The 20,619-nt window shown below is 47.0% G+C and overlaps 1 protein-coding gene and 1 pseudogene across 2 annotated transcripts; both read left to right on the forward strand.

Moving 5' to 3' along the window:
* The first annotated feature begins 4,525 nt into the window (after positions 1-4,525).
* Positions 4,526-11,459, forward strand: Prf1 (perforin 1 (pore forming protein)). 2 transcript variants are annotated; one of them, XM_006513370.4, is made up of 3 exons: positions 4,526-4,629; positions 6,579-7,257; positions 9,576-11,459. In XM_006513370.4, the coding sequence occupies exons 2-3, from the start codon at positions 6,722-6,724 to the stop codon at positions 10,702-10,704; spliced, it is 1,665 nt and encodes a 554-aa protein (XP_006513433.1). In that variant the 5' UTR covers positions 4,526-4,629; positions 6,579-6,721; the 3' UTR covers positions 10,705-11,459. The 2 variants fall into 2 exon arrangements, with proteins under 2 accessions (XP_006513433.1, NP_035203.3); NM_011073.3 differs by having other exon boundaries at positions 4,611-4,629; positions 6,686-7,257; positions 9,576-11,038.
* On the forward strand, positions 16,581-17,094 carry Rpl27a-ps1 (ribosomal protein L27A, pseudogene 1; annotated as a pseudogene).

Genomic DNA, 20,619 nt, shown 5'->3' on the forward strand with positions numbered 1-20,619 from the left:
GTACCCAAGGAGCTAAAGGGATCTGCAACCCTATAGGTGGAACAACAATATGAACTAACCAGTACCCCGGAGCTCTTGTCTCTAGCTGCATATGAATCAAAAGATGGCCTAGTCGGCCATCACTGCAAAGAGAGGCCCATTGGACTTGCAAACTTTATATGCCCCAGTACAGGGGAACGCCAGGGCCAAAAAGGGGGAGTGGGTGGGTAGGGGGTTGGGGGGGTGGGTATGGGGGACCTTTGGGATAGCATTGAAAATGTAAACGAGGAAAATACCTAATAAAAAAAATTAGGGCTGGCGAGATGGCTCAGTGGTTAAGAGCGCCGACTGCTCTTCCGAAGGTCCCGAGTTCAAATCCCAGCAACCACATGGTGGCTCACAACCATCCGTAACGAAATCTGATACCCTCTTCTGGGGTGTCTGAAGACAGCTACAGTGTACTTACATATAATAAATAAATAAATAAATAAATCTTTCAAAAAAAAAATTAAAAAAAAAAAAAAAAAAAAGAACATCACAAAACAGGAAGGACCCAGAATCAACCGACTGGGACTCAAGTGGGCTCAGAGAGATCACAGAGCCTGTATGGGTGTGACTTAGGTTCTCGACGTATGCATATAGCAAGTAACTTAGTGGTCTTATGGAACTCCTAACAGTGGGAATGGGGACTGTCTCCAATTCTATTGCCTGCCTTTGGGACCCTTTTCCCCCTACTGGGTTTGCCTGGCCCAGCCTTGATGTGAGAATGCTTATAGCTTGTTATGCAGTATTTGGTTGATATCCCTGCTCTTTTTTAAGGGGAAGTGATGGGGGGGGGTGAATCTGGGAGGGAGGAAAGAGAAAGTAGGGGGAATGGGCGAATGAGGGAAGGGGAGGGAGGGGAAACTGGAGTCGGAATGTAATATATGAAAGAAAAATAAATAAGAAAGAATTTTTTAAAAAATTTTAAATCTCAAAAAAATTACACTTGCATTCTTTTCCTGCTTTTATATATATGGATGTTTTGCCTGCCTGTATGTCTGTGCACTGTGTGCATATAGTACCTGTAGCCTCACAAATTTGTATAAAGGAAAGAAAGACCAATGAGGAGGGAGGCTGAGGACATAGCTTGGGGAAGAGCTGTTGCCCAGGCTGTGAGAAGCTCCGGCTTCGACTCCTAGTACTGCAAAAAGCAAAGGAGGGAGGACGAGAAGACGGGAAAGAAGCTGACGAAAAGATGACTCAGAATAGAAATATTTGCCAACCATGTGTTGGGAGGCGGGCTGTTTCCAAGGATTCCTCAGAGAAACGGATGGGAGAAGAAAAGGATGGAAGGAGAAACAGGTGGAAGGAGAAACAGATGGAAGAAGAAAAGGAGTACTCTGTCCAGGTCCTCGCCCAGGGACAGACCTGGCAAGGCCAGCCTGATGCTGGAACAGAACCTCAAAGGAATTAAGATTTTGGTTCCTGGCAACCCGGCTGTTCCTCCTAGAAGGTTCAGACCCCAGACCACTGTGTGCACCGTGGGTAATGGACCTGAGATGTCCCCAGACCACTGTGTGCACCGTGGGTAATGGACCTGAGATGTCCCTTGTCCCTTTGTGCAGCACTGATTAACTACTTGCTGATTTCATCCCAGCCACTTGGGAAAACAGTTCCAACAAGAGTGAAATGGAGCTGGGTGGTGATGGCGCACACACTTTAGTCCCAGTGCTTGGGAGGCAGAGGCTGGAGGATCTCTGTGAGTTTGAGTCCATCCTGGTCTACAAAGCAAGTTCCAGGACAGCCAGGACTACATAGTGAGACCTTGCTTGTCTCAATCAATCAATCAGTCAATCCATCCATCCATCCATCCATCAAATGGAAGTTACCACATAACCCTGCAATTCCACTCCTAGCTGTAAGCCAAATGGAATGATGACATATATTCACATAAAGAAATTTGTACAGAAATGACCATCAACTGGCACATATATAAACAAATGCGGTATGCCCACATGATCATATACTACCCAGCCATAGAAAAGCTGACGCATGCTACAACATTCATGAGCCTTAAAACTACTGGTCAAAAAAAAAAAAAAAAAAAAAAAGAAAAAGGCAGACAGAAACAATCATATTGTGTGATTTCATTTATGTGAAAATAAATGTTTTAGTTAGGTTTCTACGGCTCTGATAAAAAGACCACGGCCAAAGTGCCTTGGGAAGGAAAGGCTTACATATCCAGAGTCACATTTCTTAGAGAGGAAGGAGCCTGGCAGCAGGCGCTGAAGCAGAGACCATGGAGGAATGCTGCTTACTGGCTTGCTCCTTGTGGCTTGTTCAGCCTGATTTTCTACTACAACTCAGGACCACCTGCCCATGGGTGTCAGCCCCACAAGTGGGCTGTGCCCTCCCATACTGATCATGAACTGAGAGAAAGCACTCAGATCTGTCTATAAGAAACCCAATGGAGGCATTTTCTTAACTGAGGTTCATCTTCCCAGATAACCCTAGTCTGTATCAAACATAGGCAGGAAGGTAAGGAAAATAGGAAAATCCAGAGACATAAACCAGGTTAGTGTTAAGGGGAAATGAGATATGGCTACCAGTGAGCACATGGTTTCTTTTTGAGAGTGGTAGAAATATTCTAAAGTCAGCTCTGGTGGTGGATGGACAGCCCTCTGAACATAGCAAAAACTGTGAGGTCAAATGCTTTTTTTTAAAGCAAATTTATTTAATTAATTTATTTATTTTGAATAAATAAATTAATCTCGAATATGTTTCCATTTTTTAAAGATTTATTTATTTTATTTATGTGAGTATACTGTTGCTATCTTCAGGCACACCAAAGAGGATATCAGATCCCATCACAGATGGTTGTGAGTCACCATGTGGTTGCTGGGAATTGAACTCAGGACCTCTGGAAGATCAGTCAGTGCTCTTAACCACTGAGCTGTCTCTCCAGCCCAACTTATTCTTATTTTATGTTGATTGGTGCTTTGCCTGCATGTATATCTGTGTGAGGGTGTCAGAAGGTCTGAGACTAGAGTTACAGACAGGTGTGAGCTGCCATGTGAGAATCGAAGTCAGGTCCTCTGAAGGATCAGTTAGTGTTCCTAACCCCCAAGCCATCTCTCCAGCCCCTGCTAGAAAGGATCTTGAGAAGACAAAGGTTTCCTCATGATTATGGTGCAAGGGGGAGGTGATGGAGATGGCGATAGTGATGATGCCAGGTGATGATAATCTGATAGTGATAGAGGTGCCGGTACTATGGGATGGCAATGTCAACGATCTGATGATGGTGAAGATACTGGTGAAGTGAGGAAGATGGGTCGGATGATGGTGATGCTGGCCGTCAATGTGATAATGATCATGTTGATATAATGGTGTTGATGGTGGTGATCTCGACAAGAATTGGGACACTGATTATAGTACTGAATGTGAAATGCAGGGCCTTTCATATGCTAGGCAAGTGTGATACCCTGAGCTACATCCCCAGGCTCCTCCCTCTGACTTCATACATCAAATTCAGGACTACAAAGGAGCTTTAAAAAAAAAAGCTGTTAAAAGTGTGTTTCTGATGTAGCGGGACTGGAGCCTGTTTAGATTCTCGACTCTTTTCCCGAAGGCTTTTTGCAGGTTTCTGCAGCCTGTACCTTGTTCTTCCAGCATGGCTAAGGACTGAATGTCTCTGAGCTTTGGCATCGCAGTCAGACCACCCAGGCAGAGTGCCAACGTGGGGCCACAGGGCAACTGCAGTTTCTGCAGTAACAGAAGAGGAGGCCGGGTTCTGAGAAAGGTGGCACAAGCCCGGGTGAGATGTGACCATGTGGCCTGGGGTCTGTGGCTACTTATTCCCATCATGTACTCACTTAGGGGTGTTGAGAACTACCCCCACCCTGCATGGTTTTACCCACCTCATAACCAGCACAATTTTTTTTTTTAAGCCCCCAGTAGGTATCCATGAGTCACTCTGCCCATGGAAACCTCCCACAGTAACCTCAGGCAGAACAGAGTGGCCAACTGTCTTTCCACAGTACTAGCCTGCTCAAACCTGAGGTTCAGCTGGGATGTAGGTATGGACAGGAAGTGGGTACCAGCTTTGAGTATCTCTCCCCACTCCCAGGGAGGAGGGAACAGTCACATGTATTGAGAATGAGTAAAGATCGTGTCTAGTCCTAAGCACTGCACCATGTCTTCATGTCCCCTCTCATGGGACACTGTGATTAGCCACACTTTTGAATGAGGAGCTGAGATGTGAAGCGGCTGAAACCCCTTGCCCAGCCACTCAAGCCCAGGCCACTCTTCAGCAACTCTTCCTGACAGCGCATCCCATCCCAAACACTCAACTCAGAAGCAGGGAGCAGTCAGTTGGCCTGCTGGTCCACACCAGAGTCCCGCACCCCAACTGCTGCTCTGCTTGGCAGATGAGCCCCTGGCCTTCACAGCTGACTTCCTGAAGGCTGTCACAAGCCGGATGAGGAGGTGACAACAGGGTGGGTGCTGGTGGGAACCTGTGACCACACTCTGGGGGCAGGGCAGGAAGTAGTAATGATATGACGTTGGCCAGGGTGGGCCTGCCTGGGGATAGATCGCAGCATTTTAAAAGCCTCCATTGACAACGCAGGTGTCCCCCTGGGCTTCAGTGGCGTCTTGGTGGGACTTCAGGTAAGGAGGAGGAAGGGTAGGAAGCAGGGAGGTTGAGATACCCTGGGGAAAGAGAGTTGGAAGGTATAGCCAGGAGGAACCAGAAATGCTAGTAGCCAGCCTTCAAGCTCATCCCTCATTCCTTCATTGGGTTGGTGACAACTCGGGGGTTCATGTGTCAGTGACAACTGTCCACAGTTTCCAAGACTATTTCCAGAAGTTTTGGCAGTTAGAGTTCGTAAAGAATGGAAATGAGCCAAGTATGGAGCACATATATGACTATACCATCAGGGAACGGGGTAAACCCCATCTCGAAAGGTGTAAGGAAGGGGAGGTGAGGGGAGAGGACAGGAGAGGAAGGAAAGGGAGGGGAGGGAAAAGGAGGAAGAATCCAAGATCTGTAAATAAACTCCCTGACAATATAATGAAGGCCAGAAGGGGACTGATGTCCATTGATCAAAGTCACCAATGTGTTGGTCTCTTAAGCAGGTTGACCAGAAAGCTTGACAGGATTCTCCCCAGCTTGTTTATCTCCCAGCCTCACACATCACCTGAATTCTGCCTCCAGCTCACTGCTTTAGGTAGAACATGGAAGGCTGCAGCTAGATATGAGGAAGACCTCTGCTCACCCCACTCCCTCACTTAAGACCCTTCAGGGAGAGGAGAAAAACAAACAAACAAACAAACAAACACCTCTGAGGGTCTTAGAAGGAGCCAGTTCTCCATCCGTGGGTTGTGTCCACTGGGGGAAAAAAACCCACCTATTTCCAATGGATGGTCTTAGAAAACGCAAGATAGCAAAATTACAGTCATGAAGTCATGAAAATAAATTTATGGTTGGGGGTTCCCAGGACCATCAGAAATGTGTGTTTTCCTATGGCTGCAATCCACAGGTGGAGAAACGCTGAGACAGAGAGGAGATAGAGGGAGATTCAAAAACTGGGACCCTGTGGCAAGGAAGATCAATGAATTGCTGCCCACTAGCAGGCGACAGGTAGATACCTGTCCTGCCATAGTGTGAAGTATTCGGCAGGGAATGTCAAGACAGAAAACCTGAGCAGTGAGCAAAAGGGCTTGCAAGGGCGCACTTAAAGGTCCCCCACACTAGAGCCAACAGCACAGATACAGGACAGCCTTTGTCCATTGTAGAGTTGAGGCTGATGCCCTTGCAGGAGGCTCAGAGCAGCCACGGGGGATATGCAGGGAGCTCACTGTCTCCTAGCATCTGAAAGGGAGAGGCAGAAGTCACTGCTGGAATTAGAGATGGAGATTAAGTAAGAATCAGCTCGGAGCTATGCCTGGTGCCACAGGATTGAGATCGTAGCTCCTCCACATGTTCAAGGCTTGGCAACAGAATCACTTCAAAGCTATCCTGAGCAATGATACCTTGTCTCAAGATAGATAGACAGACAGACAGACAGACAGATAGATAGATAGACAGACAGACAGACAGATAGATAGATGATAGATAGACAGATAGATGATAGATAGATAGGTAGATAGACAGATAGATGATAGATAGACAGACAGACAGATAGATAGATAGATAGATAGATAGACAGACAGATAGATGATAGATAGACAGATAGATGATAGATAGGTAGATAGATAGATAGATAGATAGATAGATAGATAGATAGATGATTGATAGATAGATGATAGGTAGATGAGGAGTAGGGTGTGGCTCAGTGGTGGAACACTTGCCTACAGTGCGTAAGACTCTGGGGGATGAAGGATATATCCCTTCATCCCAGAACCGGGGAGGGGAATCAGGTAGGAAAAGTGTCCCACTCTGGGTGGAAAATGACACATCTCCAGAGCCGAAACCTATTACAGATGCTGTGTCCAGGGTCACAGCCTTCAATCTCGATTCCTGCTAGGTCTGAGATAATAAAATCTCAGCACAGGGTTCCTCTTGGCTGTGCGACTCTGAGCTATATGTTTAAATCCCTCTGGATTTCTCTGTACAGTGGACGAAGCCAGTCCAGCTCTGGCATGAATAACTAAAGAGAAGTTCACTCTCTCCTGATGTTCCCCAGTCGTGAGAGGTCAGCATCCTTCATCCCTGTTCCCACAGCTTTCCAGAGTTTATGACTACTGTGCCTGCAGCATCATGGCCACGTGCCTGTTCCTCCTGGGCCTTTTCCTGCTGCTGCCACGACCTGTCCCTGCTCCCTGCTACACTGCCACTCGGTCAGAATGCAAGCAGAAGCACAAGTTCGTGCCAGGTGTATGGATGGCTGGGGAAGGCATGGATGTGACTACCCTCCGCCGCTCCGGCTCCTTCCCAGTGAACACACAGAGGTTCCTGAGGCCTGACCGCACCTGCACCCTCTGTAAAAACTCCCTAATGAGAGACGCCACACAGCGCCTACCTGTGGCAATCACCCACTGGCGGCCTCACAGCTCACACTGCCAGCGTAATGTGGCCGCAGCCAAGGTCCACTCCACGGAGGGTGTGGCCCGGGAGGCAGCTGCTAATATCAATAACGACTGGCGTGTGGGGCTGGATGTGAACCCTAGGCCAGAGGCAAACATGCGCGCCTCCGTGGCTGGCTCCCACTCCAAGGTAGCCAATTTTGCAGCTGAGAAGACCTATCAGGACCAGTACAACTTTAATAGCGACACAGTAGAGTGTCGCATGTACAGGTAAGAGGAGAGAGGCATGGGAGAAAGGAACTGGAAGAATAGTGGGACAATCTAAGGGGTTTAGGAGCTCTGGAATAGTGGCGTGAAGTTTACCTACTGTTTCTCAGGAAGACACCAAATCCTGATCTCTCTAGAGTCAGTAGTTCTCAGCCTTCCTAATGCTGTGACCCTCTAATACAGTTCCTAATGTGGTGACTCCAACCATAAAATGATTTTGTTGCTACTTTAGAATCTTAATTTTGCTACTGCTATGAACCATAATGTAAATATCTGATATCCAGGCCATCTGACATGCGACCCCTGTGGAGGTCTTGACCCACAGGTTAAGAATCTCTGCTCTAGCCGGGCGTGGTGGTGCACGCCTTTAATCCTAGCACTCGGGAGGCAGAGGCAGGCAGATTTCTGAGTTTGAGGCCAGCCTGGTCTATAAAGTGAGTTCCAGGACAGCCAGGGCTACACAGAGAAACCCTGTCTTGAAAAACCAAAAACCAAACAAACAAACAAAACAACAACAACAAAAAACCCAAAAAAGAATCTCTGCTCTAGATTAATTTCTGTTGCTGCAATAAAATGTCCTGACCAAAAGGCAGCTAAGGAGAGAGAGCTTATTTCAGTCACATTTCCGGGTTACAGTCCATCATGGCTTGATGGGACACAGCTGGTCACACCATACCCACAGTCAAGAGCAGGGGAAAATGAAGGCATTCATGCTGAGTTGAGCTCAGCTAACCTTCTCTATCGTTAGACAGTCTTGGGCCCGAAACAGGAAATGGTACTACCCACTTTCAGGCTGAGTCTGCCCACATCAATTAAGGCAATCAAGACAATCCTCTACAGGCAAGACCACAAGCTGATTTGATCTAGAAAATTCCTCCCCAAGACACTCTCCCAAGTAATTTTAAGTTGTATCAAGTTCACAATGAAAACTAACTGTGACACTGGTCTTTAGATGCCAGACCCTACAGCCCTGTCTGTCTGTCTGTCTGTCTGTCTATCTATCATCTATCTATCTATCTATCTATCTATATCTTTCTACCTATCTATCATCTATGCATGTATGTATGTATGTATGTATCTATCTATCTATCTATCTATCTATAAGTATATTACCTTTGTATCTGTTTATCTATGTAACTATGTATTTATCTATGTATCTATGTACCTATGTAACTATATATATGTTTGCATATATGTATTTATCTATCTATATCTGTATTTATGTATCTATTATATAACTATGTATGTATGTATGTATGTATGTATGTATGTATGTATGTAGCTAGGTAGGTAGGTATCTCTCTCTGTATCCATGTACCTATTATATAACTATCTCTGTATCTATCATCTATCTATCTATCTATCTATCTATCTATCTATCTATCTCTATCATCTATCTCTGTATCAGTTATCTATGCATCTATCTAGCCATCTATCTATCTATCATCTATCCATGCTAGACCTCCTCTATGCATGAGCACTTACATCCAGAGGAAAGGGAGATGGATGCAAAATTGTTCCTGAGCCCTAGCTTGGTGACATTTAAATACAAGCAGTGAGCACCTAAACCCTCTGTCCCAGGCATTGCCAACCTCCCATGGATTCTTCCTGGGTAGGGACAGAGACAGGAAACCTGGTCGTGTCCTCCCTCCTTGCTGCATGGATACACAGTGACTCCACGTAGCCTGCACTAGTTTCTCAGACTTTAAAAAATAAAAAATAAAAAAAATAAAAATAAAAAGGGTTTTTTGGAGGTTTCTCTGTGTATTCCTGGCTGTCCTGGAACTCCCTCTGTAGACCAGGCTGGCCTTGAACTCAGAAATCTGCCTGCCTCTACCTCCTGCGTGATGGGATTAAAGGCATGTGCAATCCCCACCTGGCATCTAAAAAATATTTCTTTACTTTTTTATGTATTTTTTTTCAGCATGTGTCTGTGTTATCTGTGTGTCAGAGCAAGTGTGAGGAGATCAGAGGACAACTGTGGGCATCTTTTCTTCTGCTTCTACTAAGTGGATTCTGGGGATCGAACTTGGGTTGACAGGCTTAGCACCAAGCTTTACTCCCTACTCCCCACCCACATACTTTACACTTTTAGATAGCATATATAAATTCTAAAATTTGACAATGGGTTTCACTACATGTATATATTTGATCACAATCTTTTTTTGTCCCAATTCTTGCTAACCCCTTTGTTTTTCCCAGCTAGCCCCGGTGAACTTTCATGTCTGTGTGTATATATGCAGGAGAGGGGTCTTGGAGGTGCTATTAAATCACGGTAATGCCACCCACTCTGCTCCTCTAATGCTCTGTCCTCTCCACAGTTTTCGCCTGGTACAAAAACCTCCACTCCACCTTGACTTCAAAAAGGCGCTCAGAGCCCTCCCCCGCAACTTTAACAGCTCCACAGAGCATGCTTACCACAGGCTCATCTCCTCCTATGGCACGCACTTTATCACGGCTGTGGACCTCGGTGGCCGCATCTCGGTCCTTACAGCCCTGCGTACCTGTCAGCTGACCCTGAATGGGCTCACAGCTGATGAGGTAGGAGACTGCCTGAACGTGGAGGCCCAGGTCAGCATCGGTGCCCAAGCCAGCGTCTCCAGTGAATACAAAGCTTGTGAGGAGAAGAAGAAACAGCACAAAATGGCCACCTCTTTCCACCAGACCTACCGTGAGCGTCACGTCGAAGTACTTGGTGGCCCTCTGGACTCCACGCATGATCTGCTCTTCGGGAACCAAGCTACACCAGAGCAGTTCTCAACCTGGACAGCCTCACTGCCCAGCAACCCTGGTCTGGTGGACTACAGCCTGGAGCCCCTGCACACATTACTGGAAGAACAGAACCCGAAGCGGGAGGCTCTGAGACAGGCTATCAGCCATTATATAATGAGCAGAGCCCGGTGGCAGAACTGTAGCAGGCCCTGCAGGTCAGGCCAGCATAAGAGTAGCCATGATTCATGCCAGTGTGAGTGCCAGGATTCAAAGGTCACCAACCAGGACTGCTGCCCACGACAGAGGGGCTTGGCCCATTTGGTGGTAAGCAATTTCCGGGCAGAACATCTGTGGGGAGACTACACCACAGCTACTGATGCCTACCTAAAGGTCTTCTTTGGTGGCCAGGAGTTCAGGACCGGTGTCGTGTGGAACAATAACAATCCCCGGTGGACTGACAAGATGGACTTTGAGAATGTGCTCCTGTCCACAGGGGGACCCCTCAGGGTGCAGGTCTGGGATGCCGACTACGGCTGGGATGATGACCTTCTTGGTTCTTGTGACAGGTCTCCCCACTCTGGTTTCCATGAGGTGACATGTGAGCTAAACCACGGCAGGGTGAAATTCTCCTACCATGCCAAGTGTCTGCCCCATCTCACTGGAGGGACCTGCCTGGAGTATGCCCCCCAGGGGCTTCTGGGAGATCCTCCAGGAAACCGCAGTGGGGCTGTGTGGTAACATAATAACAACAATAACATGCCTGAGAGCTGGGTGTAGTAGCACACGCCTTTAATCCCAGCATTTGGGAGGCAGAGACAGGTGGATATCTATGAGTTCGAGGCCAGCCTGGGTCTACAGGGTCTCAAAAAAAAAAAGCAAACAACAAAACTGGAATGTTCAACTGGCTTCTCCCTGGGGATCTGCAATGGCTTACTATGCATAGAGAGGCCACTAGAGTGGCTGAGTTTTTACAATAGAGCATCCCTGACTTTCCCTTCCACACTGCCTCAGCCCTGCAATGCCCGAAAGCTTGGCAACTACTGCCACGAAGCGTAAACATGGGCCAGGAGCCCAGCGGAAGGCCAGACGGTCTCCACCCAGCTTTAAATCCCTTCTCCCTGGCATAGCAAGATCATCTGTTAGAGACAATTCCTGGGTCCCGATTCCTGGGTACCTTTTGTCCCTCATTCTGCTCCTGATGAGTGAAGGCCTGTGTCACCAAGCACATGGCTTGACAGAGGGCTATAAATATGATGTAATGGTAAGCATGCTGGTGGCCTGGTGACAGAGAAAAGGGGACAAATGATGCTCCAGAGATAGATTTTTATGTTCAACAACCCAGTTTTATAAAATGGCCAGTCTGTAAGTGAACTGTTACTGTAAGTGAACTACTTTTTCTAATTCTGCTAGTAATGTGGGACTGCAATCCCTTACGCTCTGAGTCAAGAAACAGTAGCATAAATGTGGCAATAAATAATGATAGGCATTTGGTTTCCGGCTGAAAGACAATGTGGAATGGTGGGGACTTTGGTGAACTGGCAGTGGCATTCTGAAGTGACTGCAGCTTTACTTGGGAAATTTGAGCCCAGGACACAGGGTCTTCTCACTTCTTTTATTTACATTTATTTATTTATTTATCTATGTGTATATGTATGTATTGTATATATGTATGTGTGTATGTATGTATGTATGTATATGTAGTGTATATGCATGTATGTGTGTATATGTATCCATATATATGTATGTAGGTAGGTAGGTGTGTGTTCATTTGTGTATAGATATATATGTGTATATATGTATGTGTGTATATATGTGTATATGTATGTATGTATGTATATATGTGTTATGTATGTGTGTGTATGTATACGTGTATATATGCAAGTATGTATAGGTATGCGTGTATGTATGTGTATATGTATATATGTGCTTGCATTTGTATATTTGTATGTATATGTATGTGTATATGTATGTGTATATGTATGTGTGCATGTATATGTATGTGTATATGTATGTGTGTATGTATATGTATGTATATAAGTGCATGCACATACATGTACATATATATACCATAGCACAGACATGGAAGTCAAAGGATAACATGCAGAAGTCAGTTGTCTCCACCCATCATGTGGATTCTGATTATCAACTACAGGGATGTAACTCAAGTCGTGAGACTTGACAGCAAGCACCTAAATCCACTGAGCCATCTCCAGCCCCTTCTCACCTCTTCTCAAGATTTATTTTTATTTTATGTGTATGAGTGTTTAGCCAACACATCTGTGTGTGTGTGTGTGTGTGTGTGTGTGTGTGTGTGTGTGTGCCTGGTACCCGAGGAAGTCAGAAAAGGCATGGAATCCTCTAGAACTGGAGCTGCAGATGGTTGTGAATCAGCATGTGGATGCTGGGAACCAAACCTGGGTTTTCCTGGAGAGCAGCAAGTGCTCCTAACCACTGAGCCATCGCTCCTGCCCCTTCTTAAAGCAACCAGGAGCCCCAACCTGGATTCCGCTCCACAGAAATAAAATCCTAAGCAGACACAGTCAAGACAGACAGACAGACAGACAGACAGAAAGACAGAGAAAAGAGAGAAAGGAGACTGTGTGCATGTGAGCTTGTGTGTATATTTGTGTGTATGTGTGTGTCTATGAGCATGTGTGTGTATGCATGTGTGTATATGTGTTTCTGTCTGTGTGTGTCTATGTGTGCATGTGTATGTGTGTGCATGTGTATGTATGTCAGTGTCTGGGTGTTTGTGTGCAGGGTATAGCCAGCCCAGGGCTGCCGATCTGGAAGACTCAGTCTCCTAGAGAATCCATCTGCACGGGTTGATAAGTTCTCCTCTACTTCACATCTTGAGGAAGCAGCGGTTCTAACAAAGTGGTCCGAGAGCCGCTCAGTTCAGCCGGCTCAGCCAGCATATCAGCATCTGATATCCCAGAGCAAGACCACAGGGTACAGGCAATATTTGTGGCAGCATCAGAGCTGTGGAAGGGCATGGCTGTGCAGGGCTGTATTTAGTCAGAGGGGCTCAGAGGAACCACAAAAACCCTGATGGGTTTGAAAGTCCCAGCAAAATAAACGGTGAGGTATGGATAAGACCCAGAAACCCAAACCCCAATCTCTGATGTTGCAGCAACTGTAAATCCCCAGCAAGCAGGAAGATCAGAAGGGTCTAGAAGCCTGTGGGAACCACTGTTCTTACCCGTTTCCTTTCTCAGCCACACACAAACAAGAACACAGGAGACCTTGCTTGACAGCTCGACACGTGACACTACCTGTGGCCCTGGGGGGGAAGTAGAGATGGTTATAAGCCAAACCCCATCAAGAAAATAGATCTGCAGGACCGGAGTGGGACAGGACTCGCTCAGCGGGCCCTTTCCCCATGCCTCAGTTTCTCTCAAAAGATAGTCTGTGTTCTCCTTTCTCAGGACTGCTTGAAGAGTGTGGCCAGCCTCTATAGGGTGAAAGGAATCCTGGGAGAGGCCATTAACTCTAAAGGGTCAAAGGTCATCCTGCAACCCCTCCTGATTTCACACATAGATGATCGGACGACCGTTGTTTGAATAGAGTTTTTCGAGAGTTTTTTTTTTTCTTCCTCTTTGTTTTATTGTCCAACAAAGAATTTAACTGTGGTCAAAGATATTAATGGCAGAAATAAGACAGCCAGGTCTCCGATTCCTGGCACGCTACCCTGGGCACAGTGTTGAGAGGCCAGGAACATAGGAGAGAGTTTGTTTGTTTGTTTGTTTGTTTTTAAAGATTTGATATTTTTATGTATATAAATGTTTTGCCTTCAGCTTTGTATGGAGGCCAGAAGAGGGTGCCAGATCCCTGAGAACTAGAGTTAAGGACAGTTGTGAGCCACCATGTGGCTGTTGGGAACTGAACTTAGGTCCTCTACAGAAGCAGTTAAGCCCTCTTAGCCAATGAGGCTTCTTCTCTCCAGCCCTCGATTTATTTGTAGCTTGAGACAGGGTCTCCTGTAGTCCAGTCTGGCCTCAAACTTGATATGTAGCCAATGATGACCATGAACTCTGACCCCAGGCCTTCAGGTCTCAGATCCCAGAAACCACATAAAGTGCTGACCTTGTAAGGAAGCCCAGAGCTAGGGAGGCAAAGGCAGGAGGATCCCTGAGTGTCACTGGCCGGCCATTTCAGCCTCATCTGTGAAAGTCAGGGCAGTAAGCTACCCTGTCTGAAGGAAGTGGACCTTATTTCTGAGGATGACACCGGATGTTGTCCTCTGGCCTCTACATATGCATATATATATACACACTGAAATGGTCTGTACATATGCATTCACAGACACATACACCATACACACATACATACATACAAACACACATACACCATGCACACACACTTATACACATAGTCAATCTACACACACACACACACACACACACACACACACACACACACACACACGCAGACACAAAACACTCATATGCATATGCATGAATACATACATGCATAAACACCACACACAGGCACACACAGAGACATGCATATGCATATACACACATATGCACATATATACACCACATACCTGCATACACAAACAAGCACACATGCATGCACACACTCAAAGACATATACATATACATACATACACATGGATATACACATACCACACACATACTCATACATAAACATGAACACTCATGCATGTATACACACAAGCATACACACACATGCATAAATATACACATGCAAGCATATACGCATGCATGCACACATATCACACACATACACACAGAACACACACAAACATACACACACACCACATACACATACATACATACATACATGCACGCATACAAACAAGCATGCATACACATTCACACACATACACATGCATATACGTACATATGAATACACACAAACACACTTCATTTTTATTTTATGTGTCTTGCCTACATGTAAGTCTGTGCACCACATGCATGCCTGATGCCCAGAGAGGTCAGAAAAGGGTGTTAGATCCTTTGAAACTGGAGTTGTAAATGGCTGTGAACACCATGTGAGTGTACCAAACCAAGGTGCACCTTACCCAGAGTGAGGGGATCAACTCCAGCTTGTTCTTGGTCTCCTTCAGTGAGCTAGCTTCTGAATAGTTCCTTTGGGAACTGACTTCCACGTAAAGATGTCATACCTCCCCAGAGTCGGGACAGTCCTGACATCAGGTAGGTGTCGGTGACGGGCAGTGTCCAGAGCTGCTGGAGACCAAGATCATGCATGTGGAGGGTTTCACTGGAGATTAGGATTTGGGCTACTTACACAGAGACAAGCCTTAGCCACACAAAGGACCCTGAAAAGCAATTAAGGAGTGACTGTCACAAATAAAGAGACCTCCATTCCCTCTTCAAAGACGTGACCCAGACCCAGCCTGTGGTCTGACACCTAGGCTCTATCACCTCTCTTAGACACACCGAAACCACATGAAACTGCCCCTCCAACCCCAGGTGTCCCCAGCTGTGATGTGAAAGGGCCAGAACAGAGATGACTATACAGCTTTGGAGCTCAGAGGGTCTCAACTGTGATTCCAGAATCATCCCACCCTGAGAGTGCGCAATGTCACCTCATCGGTCTACATGGGTACCACCATCCTGGAAGACCCCCAAATCCTTCTGCATCTCGCCTCCCATAGGCTGGTCCTCAGCTCCAGCTAGCCCAGACGGGAACAGCTGCTGTTGTTCTCAGGGTATAATCGGTTTTGTTGTTCACTGTGAGGCCTCAGTGGCACATCTGGACTCACTGTTAATCTCCCCCAACATCTGGTTCTTGGTTTGTTCTTAAAAAGAACAGTGATGTCAGCTTTCTGACTCTGACAGGACCTTAAGCCTTTCTCTGGGAACTCCAGCCTTCCTGTGATCATGAAATAAAGCTGACTCCAAGGACAGCCTCGCCTCTCTGCCCTCACTGCCCTCAAGATTCAGCTCCACTGAGCTCCAGGAAGTTTCCTCAGTATCCTGCAAAGGGCAGCAGGCAGTAATGGAGCAAGCAAGGACATCGTCACCGCCCATGCGTATCCCTCCCCAGCGTGGGTTCTAGGACAGCATATGAACTCATTTTGTAAAATGTTTTTCCAAGTGGAAGAATGGGAAGAGAGCCCTCGCTGTCTTCCCCGCCCCTCCCCCTTCACCACTCTTCCCCCTTGCCCTCCTCCTGCCCCTCCGCTGCCCTCCCCCTGCCCCTTCACCGCCTCTCCCCCCTTGCCCTCCCCCAGCCCCTTCACCACTCCTCCCCCTTCCCTGCCCCTTACCCACTACTCCCCCTCACCCAGTCCCTTCCACTCTCTTCCCCGCCCCTTCCCTTCCAGGTGGCCTCTCCTGAGGACTTTAAAGCTTTAGGCCTTGGGTAGGTTTTAACTTCTCTGACCTTCTCAATAGATACAGGTCTCCCCCATCAAAGAAATGGGATCGCCCATAAAGCCGCAGTGTTCCCCCTCAATTTTACAGACACCATAAGACCTCAGACATATACCTACAGTTTTTATCCACAGCAACCCTGGGGTTCTCCTTTATCCTCTCCATGCACAACTAGTGCTGTTGGGTTCAGGGTGAAAGCCAAGAAAAGTCACTTCAGAGACAGAAGCTTAAAAATAAAAGCTTTTGCCCTTTTCCCTTTCTGCCACCGCCATGCCATCCAGACTGAGGAAGACCCGGAAACTCCGGGGCCATGTGAGCCACAGCCACGGCCGCATTGGTAAGCACCGCAAGCACCCAGGCAGCCGCGGGAATGCTGGAGGCAGGCATCACCACAGGATCAACTTTGACACATATCACCCAGGTTACTTTGGGAAAGTTGGTATGCGGCATTACCACTTGAAGAGGAACCAGAGCTTCTGCCCAACAGTCAACCTGGATAAACTGTGGACGTTGGTCAGCGAGCAGACGCGGGTCAATGCAGCAAAGAACAAGACTGGAGCTGCTCCCATCATTGATGTTGTTCGATCAGGCTACTATAAAGTTCTGGGCAAGGGAAAGCTCCCTAAGCAACCTGTCATCGTGAAGGCCAAACTCTTCAGCAGAAGAGCTGAAGAGAAGATTAAGGGTGTTGGAGGTGCCTGTGTTCTGGTGGCTTAAAAGCCACACCAGAGGTTAATTAAATGCTAACATTTTCAATGTGAAAAAAAAAATAAAATAAAATAAAATAAAAGCTTTCTTTTCTGCACGCACAGGGAGGTGGCCAGATCTGAACCAAGTCCCCAACGACAGATGGGACATTTTTATTGGAAGGGAACACAAAGCAAGGGGCATGGGATGGGCTGTAGCATTGACCAATCCTATTTTTACAAAAGGGGGTTAGGCAAGGAAGTTAACCTTGGTGACTGGGTCTTGTCTAGGCACCTGGTTACAAGGCACTTGAGTCAGTTTATGTAGCCAGGACTCTTCCCGGACTCTGGTCTGGACTTTTAGAACTATAAGGGAACAAAGGATTGGGCAAGCTGCATGCAGTGAGTTAATTCACTACAGGCAATACATTTATGACTTGCATGCCTTAGTTTAGATGATGGGATAACAGCACCTTCCCTCTTTGTATCTTTTACTGGTTAACAGACAGACGTGAGACACCCGAAGAAGCAGGTTGGTTGGACTCACGGAACTGTCTCCCATCAGTGCCGTCAGTGGCTGTAGCAGACCCACCAAAAGACACACTCTCCAGGAGCAATGCACTTCGGCCACCCTGCTATTCCAATGTCCTAAACACATGACAAAGCACGCATAAGGTAATATTTCTGGTCCCTGTGCCATCTTGTGGCATCCAATGTGTGCACAATATTTCATAGCCATCACTGACAAGCAGACCCCAAAGTTTTCATCCTCCTCAAAATGATGCTGTGCCCATGATGCTAAAATCCTTCATGGGGGGGGGGGACGAGGGTGGGGGGAGTAGAGGGCAGTGCAAGCCACACCTACCCCCTCTTCTAAGGGACCAATGACACACAGAGGTATGATTCCTCCAAGGCTCACCCTGGGGAACTGAGTTTACTGGAATAAATGAGGGGTCACTTACTGTCATGGTGTATATGCTTGGTCCAGGGAATGCCACTATTAGATGTGGCCTTGTTGGAGTAGGTGTGTCACTGTGGGCATAGGCTTTAAGACCCTAATTCTAGCTGCCTGGAAGTCAGACTTCTGCTAGCAGCCTTCAGATGAAGATGTAGAACTCTCAGCTCCTCCTGCACCATGCCTGCCTGTATGCTGTCATGCTCCCACTTTGATGATAATGGACCGAACCTCTGAACCTGCAAGCCAGCTCCAATTAAATGTTGTCTGTATAAGAGTTGCCTTGATCATGGTGTCTGTTCACAGCAGGAAAATCCCAACCAAGACACTTACAGAGGGGAAGAGAAATCTCTCCCCATTTAAGAGGCCTCAACTGAAAAGCCTTACCCCCTTTAATCCCAGCACTTGGGAGGCAGAGGCAGGCAGATCTCTGAGTTCGAGGCCAGCCTGGTCTACAGAGTGAGTTCCAGGACAGCCAGGACTAAAAGAGAAACCCTGTCTTGAAAAAAACAAAAAACAAAAAGAAAAAGAAAAGAAAGAGAGAGAGAGAGAGAGAGAGAGAGAGAGAGAGAGAGAGAGAAAGAGAGAAAGAAAGAAAAGTCTTATCCAACAAAGATGCTGGCTTCTCTGTATATGCATAGTAGGAGTCCACCTCCACTACTCTTCCTACCTAGATATCCTCCATCCCCAGCTCACATGCAATTGAAGCTGCATACAAAGGGTGGTATGGAGCTGCTGGTATACTCAGATGAGGGTCTCATAACACATCCAACTAGGGGCTGGAGAGTGCTGAGTGCTCTTCCAGAGGTCCTGAGTTCAAATCCTAGCAACCACATGGTGTGGCTCACAGCCATTTGTAATGGGAATCCAATGCCCTCTTCTGGTGTGTCTGAAGACAGTGACAGTGTGCTCATATAAATATAATAAATAAATAAATCTTAAAAAAAAAACGGTATAACCATTTTGTAAGGGGACACTGCTAAACTCCCCAAGATGGTGGCTGCTTGACTCAGAGAACAGTCACTCACAAGAGCCCACAATAGTATAACCCCAGCTCTAGAAACTTCTGTCCTATGCTCTGACATTTTGTCCTTCGTTCTGGGCTGGGTACTGGGAGTGCTTGAGGAATTCCAAAGTCTATGTTCTGTGTCTGGCTTCTGTCACGGCCCAGCTGTGTTGGATGAGAATGGCATTCCGTTTGTGCCTAAGCAACGCTATGAACATTGGTGTTAAAGCTTCGAAGAGCCCTGCTTTTAGATTCCTGCCTCAGAGCAGGATTGCGCCTCATGTGGGAATCCTGGCCACAATCCCACTTGTGGGGTGCAGACCTGCCACAGGTGCATGGGGCTGCCAGCTCCCTCCCCCACCTTTCCCTTATACCCCCCCCACACACAATATCGAGGCCGGCAACAGAGGATTCTGTCTTGGGAGGCCACCTCCTCTGCCACTGAGCCCTCAGTTCTGGTGAGGACGTCTGTGGAAAAAAGGAAGGCAGCTCGCTCTAGTTCACATAGACCTGACAGAGGCCCCTCCTCAACAGCCAGCCCCTCCCTTCCATCCAAGAACTCCTTAGACTCACGGTGAGTGCTAAGAGGGTCCTCTCCACCCATGACGGCAGAAGGCAGCCCCTGAGTGGCCCTGAGACAGGTGTCCAGCCTAGGTTCCCCTCCCCCACCACAAGCAGAGCAAACCAAGCAGAGCAGAAAGGCCTGGGTTACTCTGTAACTGGCAGTGTAAACACACATCTGTTTATAATCTTACAAGCACAACAAAAACAAGAACTGTGGAACCAGTTGAGAGGGCCAACTGGTTGGTAGGAAATGACGCAACTTTCTGTTTGTAAAATGACTTCACATGTGGAGGTCATAGAAGAACGCGCAGGGACTATTTCTCTCCACCCTTACAGCGCCCCAGGGATCAAATTCGGGTCATTAGGATTTGTGGCAAGAGCCTTTATCTCCTGAGCCACCTTGTCAGCCCTATATGACTTTCTTAAATCAAAATGAAGGGCTAGATCGATGGCTCAGCAGTTAAGAACTCCGGCTGTTCTTCCAGAGAACCTGGGTTTCAATTCCCAGCACCCACACAGCAGCTCCTAACTGTCTGTAATTCCATGTCCAGGGGATCGGACACCCTCACACAAACATACATGCAGGCAGAATGTACACAAAATAGAAATAAATTATTGGGAAAAAACCTCATCCTCACACCTTCAATCCCAGCACGTGGGAGGCAGAGGCAGGCGGATTTCTGAGTTTGAGGCCAGCCTGGTCTACAGAGTGAGTTCCAGGACAGCCAGGGCTACACAGAGAAACCCTGTCTTGAAAAACAAGACAAAAAAAGAAGGAAAATAAATAAACCAAAACGCTACCAATTAAAAAGCATTTCACTCTGGGGCCATTTCACTCTAGGGCCAGGTGTGGTGGCACACACCTTTAATCCCAGGATCTCTGAGTTCGAGGCCAGCCTGGTGTACAAAGTGAGCTCCAGGACAGCCAGGGCTATACAGAGAAACCCTGTCTCAAAAACCAAACCAAACCAAAACAAACAAACAAAAAAAAGTCACTCTGACCATGCTTATTTATTAAGCAAAGCATGGGATTTGTCCCCTGAGCAGAGGAAATGCCTCTGACCTGTGCTTTAC

The sequence above is a fragment of the Mus musculus genome, chromosome 10 (genome assembly GCF_000001635.26).
Source record: "Mus musculus strain C57BL/6J chromosome 10, GRCm38.p6 C57BL/6J".
Taxonomy (NCBI): domain Eukaryota; kingdom Metazoa; phylum Chordata; class Mammalia; order Rodentia; family Muridae; genus Mus; species Mus musculus.

Excerpts from the sequence above, each read along its gene's own strand:
- Prf1 (XM_006513370.4), top strand. The coding sequence starts at position 6,722 with ATGGCCACGTGCCTGTTCCTCCTGGGCCTTTTCCTGCTGCTGCCACGA. Across the intron at positions 7,258-9,575 it reads GTAGAGTGTCGCATGTACAG|TTTTCGCCTGGTACAAAAAC; the intron begins GTAAGAGGAGAG and ends TCCTCTCCACAG.